The 21,479-nt window shown below is 40.6% G+C and overlaps 1 protein-coding gene across 1 annotated transcript in view; it reads left to right on the forward strand.

Moving 5' to 3' along the window:
- The window catches only part of LOC148519366 (zinc-regulated GTPase metalloprotein activator 1-like), a 70,433-nt gene that overhangs the window by 38,657 nt on the left and 10,297 nt on the right, over positions 1-21,479 (forward strand). Inside the window, exons 11-12 of the mRNA XM_088476606.1 lie at positions 377-433; positions 5,513-5,561. Of these exons, the coding sequence (XP_088332732.1) occupies positions 377-433; positions 5,513-5,561 (106 nt within the window). The remainder of the gene's footprint in view (positions 1-376; positions 434-5,512; positions 5,562-21,479) is intronic.

The raw sequence follows: 21,479 nt of genomic DNA on the forward strand, positions 1-21,479 counted from the left end.
ATCGCAATATGGACGTGATTGCGTCACAATGTGGGCATGGACACCAGGGGACAGTCCTACCTCTTATAAAACACTAGCCTGACAATAACCATCTCCCCTCCTGTCCGTACACCCCTAAATTGCACTTGTACAAAGTGAATGGGGACATACCTCCCAACTTCCCCACTATGGGTCACACATGATAGGCCAGTGCTTTGGGAGAGTAATTGTAAGACCATGTTACTTGCACAGCTGCATACGTACGTGAGATTAGAGCTTAGTTGCTTATTTAGTAGTAAATGTGAGTTTATATTACTTATAATCTGTTCCTTCTGAATTCATGTTTGACTTGAAGAAAATCCATTTGAAGTCTAATTGTATATGTTTTGTATTCTAGGGTGGACTTAACAGAGATTTTAGATTTGCACGCCTTTGACAATTTATCTGGGAAAAGGTACTATATAAATATATAATAAACGGTCCTTTCATTGAATGTCTGCAGAAACAATTTCACAGTGATATTTAGCAGCTTTAAAATGTAGCCAGATATCTTCCACTCTTCCTCTGGTTGGTGGCTGTGCAACTACATATCTCAGGATGTGCTGCCATGTTATTGCTACAGAGCTCAGATGTCCAGCTTTGCTCTGTAAAACCTTACCATTATGGGCCTGCTTCAGAGGAGCACGCAGACACGGCTGCATCTTTGTCCACATCTGCGTCTTTATGCTAATGCGCAAACAGTTCTAGTCATACTGAGACGCCCACTTACAGCGGTGCTAATCTGTCTCAGTGCGACTTCATATGCACCATTGGTTGAGCCATCGAAGCTTGCTCCAGCCCTGTGGCAGGTGCAAACTCTGTCTAAACATGGCATCCTATGTCAGCGCTACTGCGTCTTTAGACCAGTGACACACCTACATCTGCCTACCCTGTTGCTTCCCAGGAATGCCCACTGAAATCCTCTGCTCTTGCGTCCAAATTCATTCGGCGTCTCTCTGCGGTAACCATTGGGACGCAAGCACTGTGCGACTCAGACACATGCACAGACTTAAAGCATCCCCCCCGCAGCGGGTATTGGTAGAGACGTCATGACGTCTCTCTCATCTTGCAGAAGAGCGGGCCGGGAGGAGCGGACAGTGGTGATCGCGGCAGGAGCGGGGATTCAGGTAAGTTGCATTTTTTTCTGTGTGTGTTTGTAAGGGGGCATGGGAACTGGCACAGCATAGGAGGGGCGCTACTGGGAGCACTGTATAAGGGGGGTGGGCGCTACTAGGAGCATTGTATAGGGGGGGGCCCACTACTGGGGGCACTGTATGGGGATGGGGGGCGATGCTGGGGGCACTGTATAGGGGGGAATACTACAGGGGGCACTGCATAGGGGGAACTACTACTGGGGGCAATGCTTAGGGGGGATTACTACTGGGGGCGATGCATAGGGGGGATTACTACTAGGGGCAATGCATAGGGGGACTACTACTGGGGGGCGATGCATAGGGGGGATTACTACTAGGGGCAATGCATAGGGGGACTACTACTGGGGGCACTGCATAAGGGGGACTACTGGGGGGCGATGCATAGGGGGGACTACTAGTGGGGGCAATGCATAGGGAGGACTACTACTGGGGGCACTGCATAGGGGGGACTACTACTGGGGTCAATACATAGGGGGCACTACTATTGAGGGGCACTGTGTAGGGGGGGACCACTTCTGGGGGCACTACTGGAGGCACTGCATAGGGCTAGCACTACTGGGGGCACTGCATAGGGGGGCCCAAAGCATATTCTTGCACCTGGGCCCACCACTCTCTAGTTCTGCCACTGATGTATTGCATTAGCAATAAAGTATTGGGAGCCTTGAAATCCGTTTTGTTTTATAATAGTAGCTTTTTAAGCGTAGTCGTAATTTATTAAGATTGATAATAAAATGCTGCAATGCCATATAAACAGGATCTAGTCTGATTCCCATATGTCTTTTATTTGTCTGCTTTTATATGACAGAGCTAGTAATCATAAGCTGCAGCATTAATAAATATCTAGAAAAAAAGAATTCAAAATGTTCACTTACACTGGGATTTGTCTCTCATAAAGTTGTGCTAACTATATACAATAAAGTTTCTTCAGAGGCTTATTTAAAAAGCACCACATCTTTTAATGAGTGCTACATTTGGAAGCCAGTTATGCTGGACACAACTCAAGGAAATATTTGGCTGAATCACCAATTTGGCATGATTTTGCCATATGTAGCGTCAAACTGATTGGATCAGGGCCACAACTAGGTGGGGGCTGGAGGTGCACGTTCAACGGGTAAGCTGCTGCACCCCGCCGCCAGTGCTCTCCAGCCCAGCGCCGCAGGGAGCCGGATTTTATTACCAGTGGGCGCCCGGCTACTTCCCTGCACCGCCGCGGTAGCCGGAGACTGGAGTTGTCTCCTGAACTCCAGCTTCCGGCTTTCACCACGGGCACTATGGGAGAGACGTCATGATGTCCCTCCTATAGTTCCGAGGAGCAGCCGGGCGGACCGGACGTAAGGTAAGTAATGTTTTTTTTTCTTTTCTGTAAGCGGCATTACCATATGGGCACTACTACTGGGGCATTACCATATGGGCACTACTACATGGGCATTACAATGGGGGCACTACTACAGGGGCATTACTATATGGGCACTACTACAGGGGCATTACCATATGGGCACTACTACAGGCGCATTACTATATGGGCACTACTATATGGACACTACTACAGGGGCATTACCTCAGGGGGCATAACTATAGGTGCACTGCTGAATGGGGCATTACTATAGGGGCAATGCTGCAGGGGGTATTACTATGGGGGAATTACCAGGGGGGCGCCAAATTACTGTCTTGCCCGGGTGAAAAAAATCCTAGGTCCGGCCCTGATTGGATTGTCTATCTATCTGCTCACACGCTAATAATCACCTGTTCACTTGGCTTTAGTATCTATCATCTGTATGCAGCCATTTTGGCCACCAGTATGTTTGTGGACTTGAGCCAAACTACATAATTAGCTTGAGTTAAACTATAAATTGTTTAGCAGTTTCAATATAAGACAAATATAAGACAAATTGTACAGTATTTGTTCTATCTTTGATGCTGTCCCATCATTTTCATGTACAGCTACCCTATACATTAATGCATCATAATTAGTGATAGAGGACTTAAACACATTTCTGGCATAAATATGTGATGTGTTATTTTTGTAGCATGTCTGGAGTGGTGATTTTGACCTATTTAATAAACTATATTATAATGGGACTTTGATTCCCTCTTTAGTGTGGATTTGCTGTAAGTGAAGGTACTAAATAGCTAAAGCAATCCTTTCTGGATTAACCAGCTGCGAGGGATTTAACTTGACACCCTTCTTGCTACAATTCCTGCAGAGTCTCATTCACTACGGCATCTTGTCTACATATACACTTTCCCTCCCTTCTTTTAAGCCAACTGTTACCAATTTACCCCTCACAGATCTGCTTAGACCTTGCAGATGTTTTGTTTTGAAGTCCTTGCCAGCCCCCTGGAGATGAGAGTATTCTGCAATTCACATGGACGTAATCTGTTAGACAATATTTGGCTGCAAATCCCACTGGGAATGACTTATATTGCCTATTTAAGAATTTAATTTAGGTATGTTTAAGTTTCTTATCTGATTGAAGAGGTTACAGTGGGGTTTTATTTGTGACAAGTGGCTCAGTGTACCTATTTTATGATAATCAGTCCTCTTGTTCATCATGCCGTTATATATGAATTCTCTAAAATTATAAATCAATTTTATAAATCTGTTTAATGGGGACAAATAAAATTACTTTCTATCTGTTTCCACTCGTAGAGTTAAATGGGGGGAATTCAAATCAGCATGATGAGCTGCCGCAATTTCCAGCTGTGCACAATACCACTTACTACGATAGCCAGATATGACTAATTTTCCTGTACACTTCTATGGGAAGCAAAGGAAATGTAGAAATGTTAGTGGCACAAAGTGCCGACATCCAACCAGCTGTCACAGCGCTAAATTGTCCACCGCTATATTGCCTTCCTCACTGGTGTTCTCTTGCCTCAATGCCCTGCTTTCTCCCTCTTGTCTAGATATATTCTCGGCACGCCCAAACATACACTACAACTACTCAATCAATCACATCCGTAACGCTGCCATTGGAGATGTCTGGGTACACCCCCTCTCTCTGCTGTACACAACTACATCTGGAACACCTATCACCTTGAATACATTCTACATGAGTGTCCTAACTAATTTGCCACTATTTGGGCTCCATGGCTCACCCACAATGAGACCACTTCCACCTCATCCTCCAACTGATTTTTAGGCGCAAGTGTCTCTTCTAAGTTCTTGACTTACCAGTATTTTTTTCCTATCTCCCTTCATCCCTTTCCCTACTTACCCTTCTAATTCTCCCCCTATCCCTCCGCACTTCTACACTCTCTTTTCTCCTCCCTTTCTCCTCCTCTCCTTTTCTCCTATTTCTCTTATTCTTCCTTTGTTCTTTCTTTTGAGTACAACTTCTCTGTTTACATATCTGTTTTACTAAGGAGCCTTATACTGCCTTAAGATTCCTCTGTTTTTTGCATTGTTGTCCAGAGGCTTTCCCTGAGTACTGCTGATCTTCTGTACCTTTATGCTTTTTACGCTATTTGATGTTGTACCGATTTTGCCAATGAAAAATCAATAATAAAAAAAAAAAAATGGTATCTGGTTTAGCGAAGCAAGTTCACTGTATGATTTGAGCAGACACCTCCAAAGACCAGCCATGGTTTTGCCGGACTGGTTCTAATGCTAGTGTCCCGTACGCAACAGCGTGCTCCACATATACTCAGGAATGCATGCGCAGTAGCACTTAATCACTCAGCTGAGCAAACATCGGCAATGTGTCCACCTCTGAATCAGGCCCCTTATCTCTTGTCTCCTAGTCCATTACAGTGACTCTGTCTGTGTGCTCACCCTAGGCAGGGTGCAGTCTCATTGAGGGCTGAAATGCCTTCCCTTTCCCATGACTCACCTCCACTTACCTGTCAAGATACAGTTACCCAAACCTTGCCCCCTCTCTGCATCATGCCTAGGTTAATGGTTTATTGCTCTGTTGTTCCAAAGATATGGCAACCAACATTTACTGTACCAGTTTTTCTGTCACTATATAAATTCCCTGCAGGGCACTGCAGAAGCTATGTGGTGTCTTTAAAAATAAAAGATAATATAATGTGATTGGAAATAAGTGTGAATGGGCAAGGGTTCAGAAAATTATATTTATCTACCGCTTGCGAGAATGTGACAGCTTTTCTAAGCGATTTGTCTAGCAAACAACTATTTCCTCCAACACCTCCCTCTTTCCTTGCTGTAAACCGCATATTATGCCACAACCCCTTGGAAATCAGGGTTGTTTTTTTTCAATTTGTTGTAGCTTATCATTTAAGAGACTAGTAAAGTTCGTTCAAATATGCCTGATTAAATACTGTAATTTAAAAAAAAAAAAATCAACTTGCCCATAAAAGACTTTTTTTTTTTTAAGTTTGCAGGACAAGTTGATTACCAGCACAGCTCATGCGCATCTTGATAAGGTAAGCTTTACTTTTTATTAGAATTTTTTTTTAATATGTTATATCTATGTCTGTTTTAAAAATGCATGTTACTTTTGCTAAAAGTTTCAGGACATATGTATTGAATACTAATCCTAGAAGTGGTGTAGGCTTGTGTAAAATCTCCTGATATGTACGTTTTCTGCCATTTAACATTAATTCCCTAGAGTAAATATTGGAAACAAATTCTAGGCTGTTGCCTGTGGTGTACACTGTAAATTATTTACTCTTTCTTAACTTTGAATCTAAAATAAAAAAACATAGGTAATGTGGCAATGCTGGCAGTTAATTCAGCATTTGTAACACAAAGTCTCTTACCTTTTTTTATATCTACATTTTTATATCTGAATTTACATGGAATCTGACAGAGAGAGAATATTTTATTTTCACATCTAAAGCCGCATCCATGAGCAATATCGTTAAGTGTTTACCATGAACTCCCGGGCTCAGTGTCGTTCCAGACATTGAGCCATTGAGTTCGTTAACGATATATTAGTTGCATACAGTTGCAAATATATGATTAAGCGCCGGGCCAGCGTCAAGGCTCCTCTATACCGGCGTCCCTAATACCTCTGAATTTCTATTATTGTGTAGGATTCAAGTATTTTTGTTGATATTGCTGCAGTGTGCTGGAGGGAATATCCCTTTTTTTCTGTGATTCAGTATAAACCCCGCCCTTTACGAGCACCTGTGCAATATCATTAAGCTGATGTGAGCGATCACCATACTTTTTATTTGCAGTCAAGATAAGCTGCCTGATTAGTGCTTAGTACAGTATATAGTTGGATTTTTCTGCGAAATAGATCTTGAGTTATAGATATATCTAGGTATTTATATATGGATACATTATAACTGTTTGTTTTCCGGGTGTGCATTATACGTGTATATATATAGTGTGTGTGTGTGTATATATATATATATATATACAGAGAGAGAGAGAGAGAGGTATATATATAGATAGATAGATATAGTAATTTCTGACTTGAGGAGCCTGTGCAAATTCCGATAATTTCTTTTTTTGTCTCCATAGTTCATAAACAGTCCCTAAAAATATATTTGTCTCCATAAAATTGCACGTGTCGAGTGTCAATCATCTGTATTTCCCTTTATTGCTTTTTTCCCTGATGTCACATTGAGATAATACATACAGTCAGATCAAAAAATTTTGGGACATTGACAGAATTTTCAGATTTTGGCCTCTATTCACCACCACAATGGTTTTGAAATGAAACAAACAAGATGTGCTTTAACTGCAGACTTTCAAATTTAATTTGAGGGTAATTACATAGAAATCGGGTGAACGGTGTAGGAATTACAACAGTTTCAATATGTGCCTTCCACTTTTTGTGACTATCAACTCAAAAGCTATTTCATGGACAGGTGTGGGCTATTCCCTCGTTATTTCATTATCAATTAAGCAGGTAAAAGGTCTGGAGTTGATTCTAGGTGTGACATTTGCAATTGGAATCAGTTGCTGTCAACTCTCAATATGAGATCCAAAGAGCTGTCACTATCAGTGAAGCAAGCCATCATTAGGCTGAAATATCAAAACAAACCCATCAGAGAGATAGCAAAAACATTAGGTGTGGCCAAATCAACTGTTTGGAACATTCTTAAAAAGAAAGAACGCACCGGAGAGCTCAGCAACACCAAAAGACCCGGAAGACCACGGAAAACAACTGTGGTGGATGACAAAAGAATTATTTCCCTGGTGAAGAAAAACCCCTTCACAAAAGTTCGCCAAATCAAGAACACTCTCCAGGAGGTAGATGTATATGTGTCAAAGTCAACAATCAAGAGAAGACTTCACAAGAGTGAATATAGAGGGTTCACCACAAGATGCAAACCATTGGTGAGCCACAAAACAGAAAGACCAGATTACAGTTTGCCAAACAACATCTAAAAAAGCCATTACAGTTCTGGAACAACATCCTATTGACAGATGAGACAAAGATCAACCTGTACCAGAGTGATTGGAAAAGAAGAGAAGGAAAGGAACTGCTCATGATCCAAAACATACCACCTCATCAGTGAAGCATGGTGGTGGTAGTGTCATGGCGTGGGCATGTATGGCTGCCAATGGAACTGGTTCCCTTATATTTATTGATGATGTGACTGCTGACAAAAGCAGCAGAATGAATTCTGAAGTGTTTCGGGCAATATTATATGCTCATATTCAGTCAAATGCTTCAGAACTCATTGGACAGCGCTTCTCAGTGCAGATGGACAGTGACCCGAAGCATACTGCAAAAGCAACCAAAGAGTTTTTTAAGGCTAAAAAGTGGAATGTTATGCAATGGCCAAGTCAATACCCTGACCTGAATCCGATTGAGCATGCATTTCACTTGATGAAGACAAAACTGAAGGGAAAATGTCCCAAGAACAAGCAGGAACTGAAGACATTTGCAGTAGAGGCCTGGCAGAGCATCACCAGGAATGAAACCCAGCGTCTGGTGATGTCTATGCGTTCCAGACTTCAGGCTGTAATTGCCTGCAAAGGATTTGCAACAAAGTATTAAAAAGTGAAAGTTAGATTTAGGATTGTTTAGTTTGTCCCATTACTTTGGGCCCCTTAAAAAGTGGGAGGCACATATAGAAACCGTTGTAATTCCTACACCGTTCACCTGATTTGGATGTAATTACCCTCAAATTAAATCTGAAAGTCTGCAGTTAAAGCACATCTTGTTTGTTTCATTTCAAAGCCATTGTGGTGGTAAATAGAGGACAAAATATGAAAATTCTGTCAATGTCCCAATATTTATGGACCTGACTGTACCTCAGTTTCTTTCTAGGTAACTAAGCTATACAATATTGCAAACACAATCCAAATTCATCCCATGATTTTTGTGTGATGGCGGAACGAATGAACAGACAGACAAACAAAAATTCAGAATTTTTTTTTTTGTCTTCATAGTTCATAGTCATACACAGTCACAAGGAGTACATTTCTACAAAACATTTACAGACACAACCATTACAACTTTATTATGAGTATAGATGAATGAGCATTGCACACATACAAATATATCCTTAGAGCATGGTGGATATTAATAAAAGGTTTCCTGGCAACTGTACTGTTAGTGTCTCAATTGATAAGCAAGCACTGAATGCCATTGATATGATTTTAATGGATCCCAATGCTGTCCTACAGTGTATCTGCTTTTATTTATGTGCTATGTTATTTTATGCGTTCTGCAGGAGCAGGACATATGCACCAGTAATATGTTTCTCTACAAATATTTCCATTTTTTTGAAATGTATATCAATATAAAATTTAAGCACAGCTGCTATAGTACAATGTATATATACTATTGTGTATGGGGCATTTGAGGCATCGGATGGCATGTAGGGATGTCTGATGGCAATGTAAAGGGCATGGAGAATTCTAATGGTCATATAAGGGGTGCCTGGGGAGGCACATTGGAAGGTCTGATGGCATGTAGGGAGGTCTGATAGGCACTTAAAGGGCATGTGAGGAGATTTCATTGGCATGTAAGGGCACATGGAGAGGTCTGAGGTGTTGTTACTGCTAATCTACACAATGTAAAGAGCATTATAATAATAGGTAGATGCAATACAGACAGCATTCTAGTGATATACACTAGAAAATCCAATTAATCAGTTTATATTAGTGTTCATATATTTCTTTAGGGAGCGATGTTAATTGAAAAGCACCTGTAATTTGTGTATACTATAGACAGTAGCATAAGGCCTGCATATTTGTTTAATCCTGCTAACTTTGCTGTTTTGCTACCCATGCCTATCCCAGATTCCCTCAAATACTCAAACTAGCGCATCATCATGATTGCTGCAATTTGTCAAATAGCTGCTTCATGGCAGGACCCTCATGTTTTGGTTATCAACTAGTTCTATAACTGTGGCTCATGTATAAAATGGAGCACATAATGAGCATTCAGAAAAACACATCTGCTTCCTTTCTAAAAGTATGGACCCCTTGGACCTCTTTCCACAGCCAACTCCTTCTCAATCTCTAGGCCAGCAATTGATCTCACTAGATTGAGGTTGTTCCTTGAGTTATTATCAACTTTACTTGTCATCTCCCCCCCCAGTCCCTTTTCTGTCACTCCCTTTCCTTATATGCACCAGAAGTGTTATGGGAAGAGACAGATGGAAGTGAGGCACTGAGGATGTACTAATGTGAATGAAGCATCAATGGTACCTCCAGCAAAGATAATCTGATGTTGGTGAGACAGGAGGCTCAGATGATATCACCATCAGGGATGAACTGATGTGAATGAGGCACAAGGATGCCCGGAGCAAAGGAACTGAATACCAGGAACAGAGGATAGAGGACTCCAGTTATCATCAGGAAGCTAAACAAAGTTCAAGTAGCAGGGATTATGTGAACTGAAGTTCTGGCAAGCTAGGAAGTACTGAGCAGGTTTTAATAGCCGGCTCACTGATAAGGATACAGGCTCTTGACTGGCCTTGGTCATGTGGCAGAGTATTAAAAGTGCACCTGAAGGTATGGCATGTAACACCACCAAAATATCTGTCTGTTGGTAATAAAAATCAGACCCTGTAGCCTCCAGAATTAGACAGCAGGAAGCTCAAGTTCAGAAAGATCTAGAAGTTAAATTCATTATGTTGGAGGACCAACATAAAGCTAACCCCTTTAACCCTATCACTTTTCAGAAAATATTGAAGGTAAGAGAGGAACTGTTGGTTTATACAATGAGAAAGATTAAATCCACCATTGATAGATTAAATCATCGATTTTATGTGGATGGCTATAGGGCTTCCTGCTTTTTAGCACAGAAATTGAGAGGGAAAGAGGTTCGTGCTTCAGTTAGGGCTTTGTATAACTGTTCCGGAGCCTTTACAATCTGAAAGATGATGTAACCACACTACATCCCTCTTCAAACACTATCTCTGCCTTCCTTTCAGATTTATCCTTGCCGTCTTTTAACATTCAGTCCTTAGATTCTCTAAATGTTCCAAGGACGGAGGATGAAATAAGAGATGCTATCAAGACCTTGAAACATGATAAAGCCCCAGGTCCTGATGGCTTTTCTAATAATTTCTATACCACTTTTCAGGCTGATCTCATCCCGCTACTGGTACAGGTGTTTGAAGCTGGGACCTCTATTGGTGCCTTCCCCCTGAAATGCTTGAGGCTCGACTTATCACCATCCTAAAACCTGGTAAAGACCCAGCACTTGTACAGAATTACAGACACATATCCCTCTTAAACATGATTATTAAATTGTACGCTAAATTAGTAGCCAATAGATTAAATCCGTTGCTCCCAGACTTGATTAATCCTGACCAAGTGGGTTTCATACAGGGCCGACAGTCTCCCGATAACACGCGCAGAGCCCTCAATATTATTGAGCACTTCACATAGGTAGATGATCCGCTATTGGCACTTTCACTAGACGCTGAAAAGGCCTTCGATAGGCTTCACTGGGGATATATGAAGGCAGTTCTCCTCAAATTTAGTTTCAAAGGACAGTTCTTAGATGCTGTAATAGCACTATACTCTTCACCTTGGACCCATTTATATAGTAATGGTTTCCTGTCCTCCCTGTTTACTATTAGTAATGGCACCAGACAGGAGTGTCCTTTTTATCCTTTAATTTTTGTTTTAGCAATAGAGCCCCTTGCAGAGCGTATTCTTACTTCTTAACTTCTCAGTGGGCCCACTATTAATGGCTCGCATCATAGAATATGTCTTTTTGCGGACGATGTCCTTCTGCTTGTTACCCATCTGGAAACCTCTCTCCTAAATATACAAAAGCTACTTTATGATTACTCTGCGGCTTCAAATTTCAACTTGAACACATCAAAAACGGAAGTTCTGACATTAAATGTTCCGCCCAACCTTCTCTTTTCTCTTAAGTCACAATTTAACTATAATTGGCAATCTGTTTCCCTTCGCTATTTGGGCAAATCGTTGACATTTAGAGAGGACACTCTCCTTGTATTTAATTATGGCTCCATGTTAAAACAATTTATTGCCTTCATGAAGGATTGGATGAATCCTGAGGTTTCCTGGATGGGCAGAATTTTGGCTGTCAAAATGACACTTCTCCCCAAACTGTTGTATGTATTTAGATCTATTCCCAGGACCCTTCCTTCCTCATGGTTAAATAGATTTCATGCAGTTTTGAATAAATATATATGGAATAACAAGAGAGCCAGACTTGCTAAAAAGTACCTTATGATGTCTAAATCAGTGGGGGGGTTTAGCTTTCCCTTATCTGGAACTTTATCAAGCAGCGTGTTTGGTCGACCAAATCAGTGATTGGACTACGGTCCCCTGCTCTAAACCCTGGGTCAAGCTAGAGGGTGACATGCTGGGCAAATTTCCCCTAGATTTGCTATGGATTCTGTCTAGTTCCAGAGTTTTCCCTAAATCTATTTCCAGGGCGTCACTGGCATCCCTTAAAGCTTGGAACAGCCTATCTGTTCTTCTACAGTTTACTTTGCCAACTACTAACCTTTCTATCCAAGGTCTGTCACATTTAATTCCTAACCTAGACCTTTCCTTCTGGTGCACTAATGGTTTTCAGTCTCTCCATGATTTATTTAATAACAACACTCTTTTGTAATTCTCTCAGTTACAATCTCATTTCTCTCTACCCTCCAGAGACTTTTATAAGTTTCTTCAAATAAGACATTGGACCCAATCCTTCCCTTCCCTGGTTGATACGAATGGTACTGTCCCTTCCCATATTCTCTCCCGTATAACCTCCAATTCTAGCAAAAGAGGAATATCTTTTTGATACTTCCATGTGTTGGTTTCTAGAGAGCCTGATAAAACCCAAACCTACTTTGAAATGGGAACAAGATTTAAATATCTGTATAGAACCTTATGCATGGTCCTAACAATTTTTCTCCATTTTTAAAATGTCTAAGTGTAGTTCACATATTGAAATGTATATGAAGTTGTCTTATCATTTATATTTGACTAAATATGTATAAAATATGGCCCTCCCAATCTAGATTGTGTTGGCGCTCTTGTGGCCAAGTTGAAGATATTTTCCATATATTTTGGAAATGTCCTGTCATACATCCCCTTTGGTCTGAGGTTGTGGACTTGATCCTGTAAGCTACTGGCTTACAGGTGTCTCTGTCCCCTTCCGCTGCACTCCTGCATATTTTCCCCGTTGAGGTTCCAGTGTACCATAGATATTTCCTAAGCCATGTTCTCATTGCTACAAAAGCAGCTATTGCACAGTTCTGGAAACAAGACAAGGCTCCACCTCTCACCTTGATTAAGTCCAAAATTAATTATAGTTATCTGATAGAGACCTTGAATTATCGTTATTACTCCTCAGCTAACTCTCCAATTATGAAGCTGACATGAGTTCTCCACAGAGGGTCCACACCTTCCACTAGTTAAGCAATGATTCTCTCTATTGTAGTTTTTTTTATATTTTTATATTCTTATGATCCTTTGTAGTCAGTTACAATAGTTTCTATTTCCAATTACTTCTGTCTACTCCAAGCTGATATTGAGATATATATATATATATATATATATATATATATATATATATATATATATATTATGTTTGTGATATTAATGTGTGTCACATACCTGTATTCCCCTATATTTTTCCTTTTTTTAAAATTCTGTATCCCCTTATAGTTTTGAAAATATCTAATAAACATTAATGTTTAAAAAAATCAGACCCTGGACATCTGGTACCTTTTATAATGGAGACACCCCACCCCACCCCATTTTCTCTCTGATCTATGTCATAAGAATTAGACCCCAGATCTCCTAGGGTAATGCAAATAAATGCATATCACTTCTTTGGTCCTATGTCTGACAGCTTCCTACACTCTAATTGGGGGGGCAGGTCCACCCACAAACTAATCAGTTTATAAAGACCTCCCATGTCTCTGATTGGTAAATGGCCTGTATCATCCTCCAGTGTCTCAGAAGCAGAGAGTGGAATAATGCATATTCTGTCTACCTCTCACCATGCAAAATGAAAATGATACTGTCCTGGAGGTTTGGGGACAAACATTGAATATTAGAATTTTTATTTATGCTGTAAAATAAACTTCTCAGTTGGGTTAAGGGTTACCATTATACAACTTAATATTTTTCATCACAGAAATAGTCCATGAAGATAATTTAAGATCCTGCAAAAACGATTTTAGAAATCATTTCAGCACCAATGAACCAGGTTGCACACTTCTTGTGTGCTTACTTTCACTGTAAATTCACATTAGGAGACTATGAATCAAATACAGTGTGTAGCGCATCCATAAAGTTCTGACAAGTTTTATACAATGTAATATAACAAAATTTATTACAAAAATTATATAATTAAATATAATTCCTGAATACAATCCATAAATTATATATTTTTTAAGTCCAGGTTAATCAGATAAGTAATGATGCACACCGTGTATTAGTCAGTTTTAGTTTTTTATGTATAGATAATTATCAAATATAATTACAAAAAAACCCATTGGAACTGCATTTCTTAACTAAAACAAAAAAACTTTACTACCTTGTATTTCCTGAGTACAAATGTCCCCACTTTTACAATGTGAAAAGGGATTAGCAGCAGTTTGTGCTTCATCGTGTTAACATACTGTAGCTGTGATCTGTAGTTAATTATTTAGGTGTTTGTCCCCAAAGTTCCTCAAAGTTTGTTCACCTGAAGCAGCACCAGTACCCTGCTTCTCACTTCCAGTTTGTGTTTGATTTTATTCCCAAGAGCAGCTTTCATTAAAATAATTTAAAAAAAGAAACCCAAAACTTAAAACTGACACATGAATTTTCCTCAATCTGTAGGAGCACCATCTTTTTTTTTTTTGTACCAAATGCACTAAACAAAGTTTAACTGATTGTTAATATTGGTGTATCACAAGTCTGTACCTTTCAGGAAAATAGTAATTATATGTTAAAGCGGCTCAATTCGATGGGGAGGGGGGGGGGGGAGCGAGTTGCAGTCATAACAGCCTGGAAAATGCAGCCAATGTAGTGGAAACTTGCAATCCAGTCTCACTTCAGACTCATGGATTTTTGTACATCACATGGGAGCTCAGTCTTTGAGATAGGATATGCTGTATTGATATCTGCTCACATGTGAGCAACAAAAATCTTACTTTTGTAAATTCTGTCCATTGTTTATTTTAAAAGGTTTACCCTCTTACAATAATATTTTATCTGCAAGTGTGGTGTACTAACAACTACATTTGTTACTTTATTAGCTGTACACCACTTTTACTTCAGACCCTTTTTACTACTGTACAGTTAATGTTTGGCGTTCTATCTTACTGTTATTATTAGGTGCCAATGATTTTTTGCATCCTCCATTTATCATAAAGAGCTGATGTTGCTTATGCTGTATGGAGGGAAAGGGGGGGCACAAATTGTTGATGGTTTTGTGGGTTAAAAAGAATACTGTGACTTTTCTCCTTCACAGTGTAGGGATCAGTACAATGATGTTAGAGGGAGCATATAAATATAAAGCTATGTGACTAAATTAGTTCAGTGTGATTGAAAAAAAAACATCATAGCAGAAGTTGCAGTTGATCCACACTGTGAAGTTATCAAATTAGTGGTGGTTATTTAACAGAGCCCTATTTAGAAAGTATTGCCTTTCCCACATGGAAATGGGGTTGTGTGTACATGCCACTATTTACTTTAGCGCCTAACAGATTAAAGGACATAATTGCCTCAGATGAGGTGTAATGAGGGCCATATTTTCTCACAAAAACAAAGCTTACTGTATTAAGGCTTAATGAGTACAGATTGACACAGTAAGGGCGTGAAATACTGCCACAACAGTTTAGTGCTCTTTTCCCCAAACCCTCATTTATCATTTACAGTTCCTTATGTGATCACCACATGGTACCGAAATCAACAGCTCTACTTCCTTGCTGTATATTCACACATACACTAGACAGACTAGAGAAGCAGCTGGTTCTTCATGGGGGATCTGAGGGGAAAATTTGCATATTACCTGTTCCGTGGGAAGATTTTCAAGGTGGGGAAAATTTAATTTGTGCTGTTTTCTTAGAATACGGGTGGCATGTATAAAAGGTAAATTGTAGATGCCGATTTTGATATCATGACAATGATAGCTGGCATAACAGCAGCGTACCACTTTAAGAAGCTAATAAAATTACTACAAGTTTTTTTACTGGGCAGCTGACCACAAATTCCAGTGATTTATAGCATCAGCCTCATGGGGTTTATGTAAACCCTCCACCCAAATTATTGTAGATTATCTTCCCCTTCACCAATGTCGGCTTGTTTCCTCTATTCTCTAGTAATTGCCAGTGGAACAAGGAAAGAAATCCAGGTTTTGTGAAATCTCCTGTATATGTAGATCAATGAGCACAGGCATCTCTACAGTCTTCAGTGGTTGTATAAGTGAACTCCGAGCTTTACTATACAGTTTCCTAACATGAAAAGGAAAGTGCACACAGAACATACTTCTCGTTACGCATTATCCTTTATTAAGCAAGCACACACCTATCTATATACTAACTGGATTAAATGTGACAGAAGTTATATAGTATTAAAAAATATGCAAACACGAGTTGTCTTTTAGGATCAATCGGGTTCCTTACTTTGTGTATGTCACAGCACAAAAGAGTCTTTGCTAGTAGCATGATTTAAATAGTATTGCTCAATAGTCATATGCAAGTTAATAGTTCATTGATCACTAAATGGTAAGTTTTATATATATATATATATATATATATATATATATAATACAGCATATTTAAATATATATATATATATATATATATAGTGGGGCAAAAAAGTATTTGGACAGCCACCGATTGTGCAAGTTGTTGCACTTTAAAAGATGAGAGAGGTCTGTACTTTCCATCATAGGTAACTGCGAGAGATAGAATCAGAACAATTCAACAAATTCTGGAAATCACATTGTATGATTTTTAAACAATTTATTTGTATATTCTTGCAGAAAGTAAATATTTGGACACCTACTAGCCAGCAATAATTCTGGCTTTCACAGACCTGTTACTTCTTCTTTAGGAAGCTCATCTATCCTCCACTCGTTACCTGTATTAACAGCACCTGTTTGAACTGGTTACCTGTATAAAAGACACCTGTCCACACCCTCAAACAGTCAGACTGCAACCTCTCCACCATGGCCAAGACCAGAGAGCTGTCTAAGGACACCAGGGACAAAATTGTAGACCTGCACAAGGCTGGGATGAGCTACTCCACAATAGGCAAGCAGCTTGGTGAGAAGAGATCAACTGTTGGCGCAATTTTAAAAAAATTGAAGAAATACAAGATCACTGACAATCTCCCTCGACCAGGGGCTCCATGCAAGATCTCACCTCGTGGAGTATCAATGAACTTGAGAACGGTGAGGGATCAGCCCAGAACTACACGGGGGGACCTGGTCAATGACCCTAAGAGAGCTGGGACCACAGTCACAAAGGTTACCATTAGTAACACACTACGTCGTCATGGATTCAAATCCTGCAGCGCCCGAAAGGTCCCCCTGCTTAAGCCAGCACATGTCCAGGCCCATCTAAAGTTTGCCCGTGACCATCTGGATGATCCAGAGGAGGATTGGGAGAATGTCATGTGGTCAGATGAGTCCAAAATATAACTTTTCTGTATAAACTCCACACACAGTGTTTTGGAGGGAGAAGAATGATGAGTGGCATCGCAAATACACCATACCCACTGTGAAGCATGGGGGTGAAAACATCATGCTTTGGGGATGCTTTTGTGCAAAGGGGACCGGACGACTGATCTGTATTACGGAGAGGATGAATGGGGCCATGTATCATGACATTTTGGAGAAAACCTCTTTCCCTCAGTAAGAGCATTGAAGATGCAACGTGGCTGGGTCTTCCAGCATGACAGTGACCCCAAACACACCGCCCGGGCAACTAAGGAGTGGCTCCGTAAGAAGCATTTCAAGGTCCTGGATTGGCCTAGCCAGTCTCCAGACCTCAACCCAATAGAAAATCTGTGGAGGGAGTTGAAAGTCTGTGTTGCCGGCGACAGACCCAAAACATGACACATCTAGAGAAGATCTGCATTGAAGAGTGGGCCAAAATACCTGCTGCAGCATGTGCAAACCTGGTCAAGAACTACAGGAAACGTTTGACCTCTGTAAAGTAACCGAGGTTACTTTGAGTAAAAGTATTGAGTTAAACTTTTTGATTGTCCAAATATTTATTTTCCGCAAGAGTATACAAATAAATTGTTTCAAAATCATACAATGTGATTTCCAGAATTTTTTGTTCTGATTCTGTCTCTCACAGTTGAAGTGTACCTATGATGGAAATTACAGACCTCTCTCATCTTTTAAAGTGCAACAACTTGCACAATCGGTGGCTTTCTAAATATCCACAGGCCAAACAAACCTTTAACATAAAATACACATAGGGATCACTTCTGTGGTGTTATAACGTTTGTTTATTATATTGAAAAAAGCACTAATAAAAACACATACCAGATGCATAAAGATATGACTACTGTCTTAATAGCGAACGCTGTAAATGTATATGCTTTCCGTTCAGACACCCAAGCATTTCTTTATTGAGACCAAGCCTCTCCTGACATAGGGCCTGATTCATCACGGATCGCAACAGCATACGCAGGTTGGCCGATGGTGCGTTGTTAGTTGGCACTGCGATCAACTACACAGATACAAAGCTATCACAGATCAAGGGATGGAATATCAACGTTTGGGGGTGGTGACGGGGGAGGGGTAAGAGAAACGGAGGCGTGCCTGTCCGTTTGAAGGACGTTCCATGGGGGTACATAAATTAGCCACTGCAACGGCATATGCAGCTTCAGTACTCACTGCGTGCGTCAAGGTTAGCAATTTCTGTGGAAGTTCAGACCTATTGTAATTGTGCGCAAGGGGCCGATGTTACTCGATGCTCCCGATGTATACGCAAGACTGCAAGGTATTACGGATGTGAGATAGCGGTAGTGGTAGTCTGTATGCTGGCTGTACTACGGCTTTGCAATTGCATTCATTAGCATTTTCGCAGCAGACCTGCGTGCGTAGTTGCAGCCGCAATCGCAATAGTGATCCGTAATAAAGCAGGTCCATAGTCCCTATGTTGAAATGCGTTGGTGCTGTAGCTTGACATTAAGTTTGAATCCACATGTGTATGTTGCTCCTGCTTGTAACATTAAAAGCACATATATTTTCAGCTAAATTCTGTTTCATACCTTTAGAAGTCTAGTACATGTTTTGGAGTTTGTTTATTGTAATTGCAGAATGATTTAAACAATGGTAGTGCACAATGTCTATATTTTCTTTTATTTATTTTAATATATATATGATATATTCGTTTACATAGTGACATTCTTGTTGGTTTTTGGTAATGTATATGTACTTTAATGTGTTTTTTACACTGTGTAAAATATTGGTGAACTACCATTTAGTATAGGACTGATTAGTTAGTGTTGCTATTTACATCATGTTACTACTATGCCAAGCATTGGCAGATTTACACTGAGTGAGGAACCTGGTTATTCGCAAGAGGACACCTTATGCTTGGAAGTTTAGATTACCATACAAGCTCAATCACATTTAACCTGTGAGTAAGTCTATTGCTTATGTTTGTTTTAATAAAGAGTATAATGCACTGAGAAGTACAGACATTACCAACTTACCTTTTTGGTATTGGGGAATGCTACACTGGAGCTCTGATTTTATAAACACACTGTCAAAATATTGTAGAGCTATTCTGATCAGATCTGCAGACTATACAGGTGCTGGGTTTCTTTCACTGGTCGATTAAAACGTCAAGAAATTAGTTTTCGTAATGGTACACACCTATAAGATAAGCGAGAAAGCGTGTTTGTCTGTTTGTCCTTTATGAACGGCCAGTGTTTTGGACCTAGCTCCACCATATTTGGCACGGTGGTGTAGTTTGACCAGGATTAGTTTTTTGCCTAGGTTTGAACTTCAACAGGGCCACACACTGTCACACAATCCCTAAAAATGTGGACACTCTTAATTCGACAGGTTCCATGGTTGGCTCAAGCTTCAAAAGTATCCTTTTAACTTCACGGTCTGAGCAAGTGTCAAAAATTACAACTTATGTAAGTTCATATTAAATCCAGAGTCAAGCTGGGTACACACTTAACGATTGTGTACCCAGCGATGCGGGCCACGATCCCAGCGCCATCGGGCTGCCATATCGGGTGGTCCGTACACACTGGGCGATCCAGTGCGCGATATGCCAGCCCCTGCCGCATATCGCAGCATGGGATCATCAGCCGCATCGCCTAATGCTCCTGCATGTTCCTGCTGACGACCCCAAGGGAGCGCACACTACACGATGTAGTGCATACACACTGCATGATATTGACCATTTGTCATTATGATGTGTCGGAATTGTCCAAATCGTTAGCAATACCGTGTAGTGTATAGGGGCCTTTAATCCTTTTTAAAAGTGACCATATATATATTAGTTAGCCTTCTGTGTTTACATGCAAGGGCATAACTAGAACTTTGGGTGCCACATGGCAAGATCTTTAGAAGGGCCCCCAGAGGTAACTAAAAACAAACATATGTTTTCACCCACACAGAGCCCATTCATATTATGCCACACAGTAAGTACCCCTTATACACATTATGCCACTCAGTAGTATTGCCCCTTATACATTATGCCACGCAGTAATGCCTCTTACACATTATACCACACAGTAATGCCCTTTATATATTATGCCACATAGTAGTAGCACCCCATTTAACACATTCCACACAATAGTAGTGCCTTTTATGCAACACAATAATGCCCCTTATTCATTATGCCACACAGTAAAGCCCCTTACACATAATCCCCGCCAGCAACTCACCTCCCCGGTGCTGGGGGGGATTATACACCTACCTGGTGCTGGTTGCGAGCCAATCTGCATTCGTTGACCGTCAGCCAATCGGGAGCCGCCCCTGCTGATTCGCTGCCGCTCCGTGAGCTCTGATTGCCTTGCGACCAAATCAACACCGCTGCCACCATGGACCTCCCTCGGTGGACCTGACTGGACAGGCCCACCTTGTGTGCTTGACTGGGTGCAGGGGGAGCGGTGGGCCACAGAGGCAGCTCGGGCACCATAGCAGCTGCAGTCCTTGCACCCACAGTAGTTATGCCACTGTTTGCAAGTATGTTAGCAAACAGTGGAGTCTTTTTCAGGATCAATGGAACCTCGTTATAGGCGAGGACAATGTAAGCAAATAAAGGCTGCAGGTGTACTTCAGGGTCCAGTCTGTAACCCGGGCAACGGCGGGTGTCCCAGCTAGTTCTTTATGTTTGGGTTCGGATAATAATTAAAGCCCACCAGCCCTTTTCATACTCTTAGCTCACATCCACTGTTAACCATCCGGTTATATACCTCTCTTTCCTCAGCTGTTGAATATTTCTCTTATTCAGGTGTTGTGCTGTTGCTTAAAGTAATCGATTCCAATCCAATATACTGAAGAATTTATTAATTAATAGATCAAGCTATGACTGGGAGAGTGCACTTCTCCCAGGGATTATAATGCAGTAATGAACAAGTTGTCGGATCGTTAACATAGATTTTATTTCATTACAATCTCTCTCTATTATGCCCACTGACATCATACTTCTACATTATGCAAGCATGTAATGACATTTGGCATGGTCAAATATAACATTCATCAAATTTGACAGTTTATTATTGGTAGACTCCATCTGCCCTTGGCAATACAATTGGAATGGTTTAAAATTTCCTCCATGAGATGTTTGTTGTCTCCAACCTAACCATATTTGGTCTGAATCTTATCCTCGGCCCAAAACTATTATGTAAATAGTCAGGTTTTTGAGAAAAACAACGTTATGCAAGGAAAAATTAATTCTTGAGCGCCCCTCCTTCTGAGGTATATGACAAAAAAAAGGTCCAACAAAAAAAAAGGTCCAGTATTCTTG

The sequence above is a fragment of the Taudactylus pleione genome, unplaced genomic scaffold, assembly GCF_031769625.1.
Source record: "Taudactylus pleione unplaced genomic scaffold, aTauple2 ptg000190l, whole genome shotgun sequence".
Classification (NCBI taxonomy): Eukaryota; Metazoa; Chordata; class Amphibia; order Anura; family Myobatrachidae; genus Taudactylus; species Taudactylus pleione.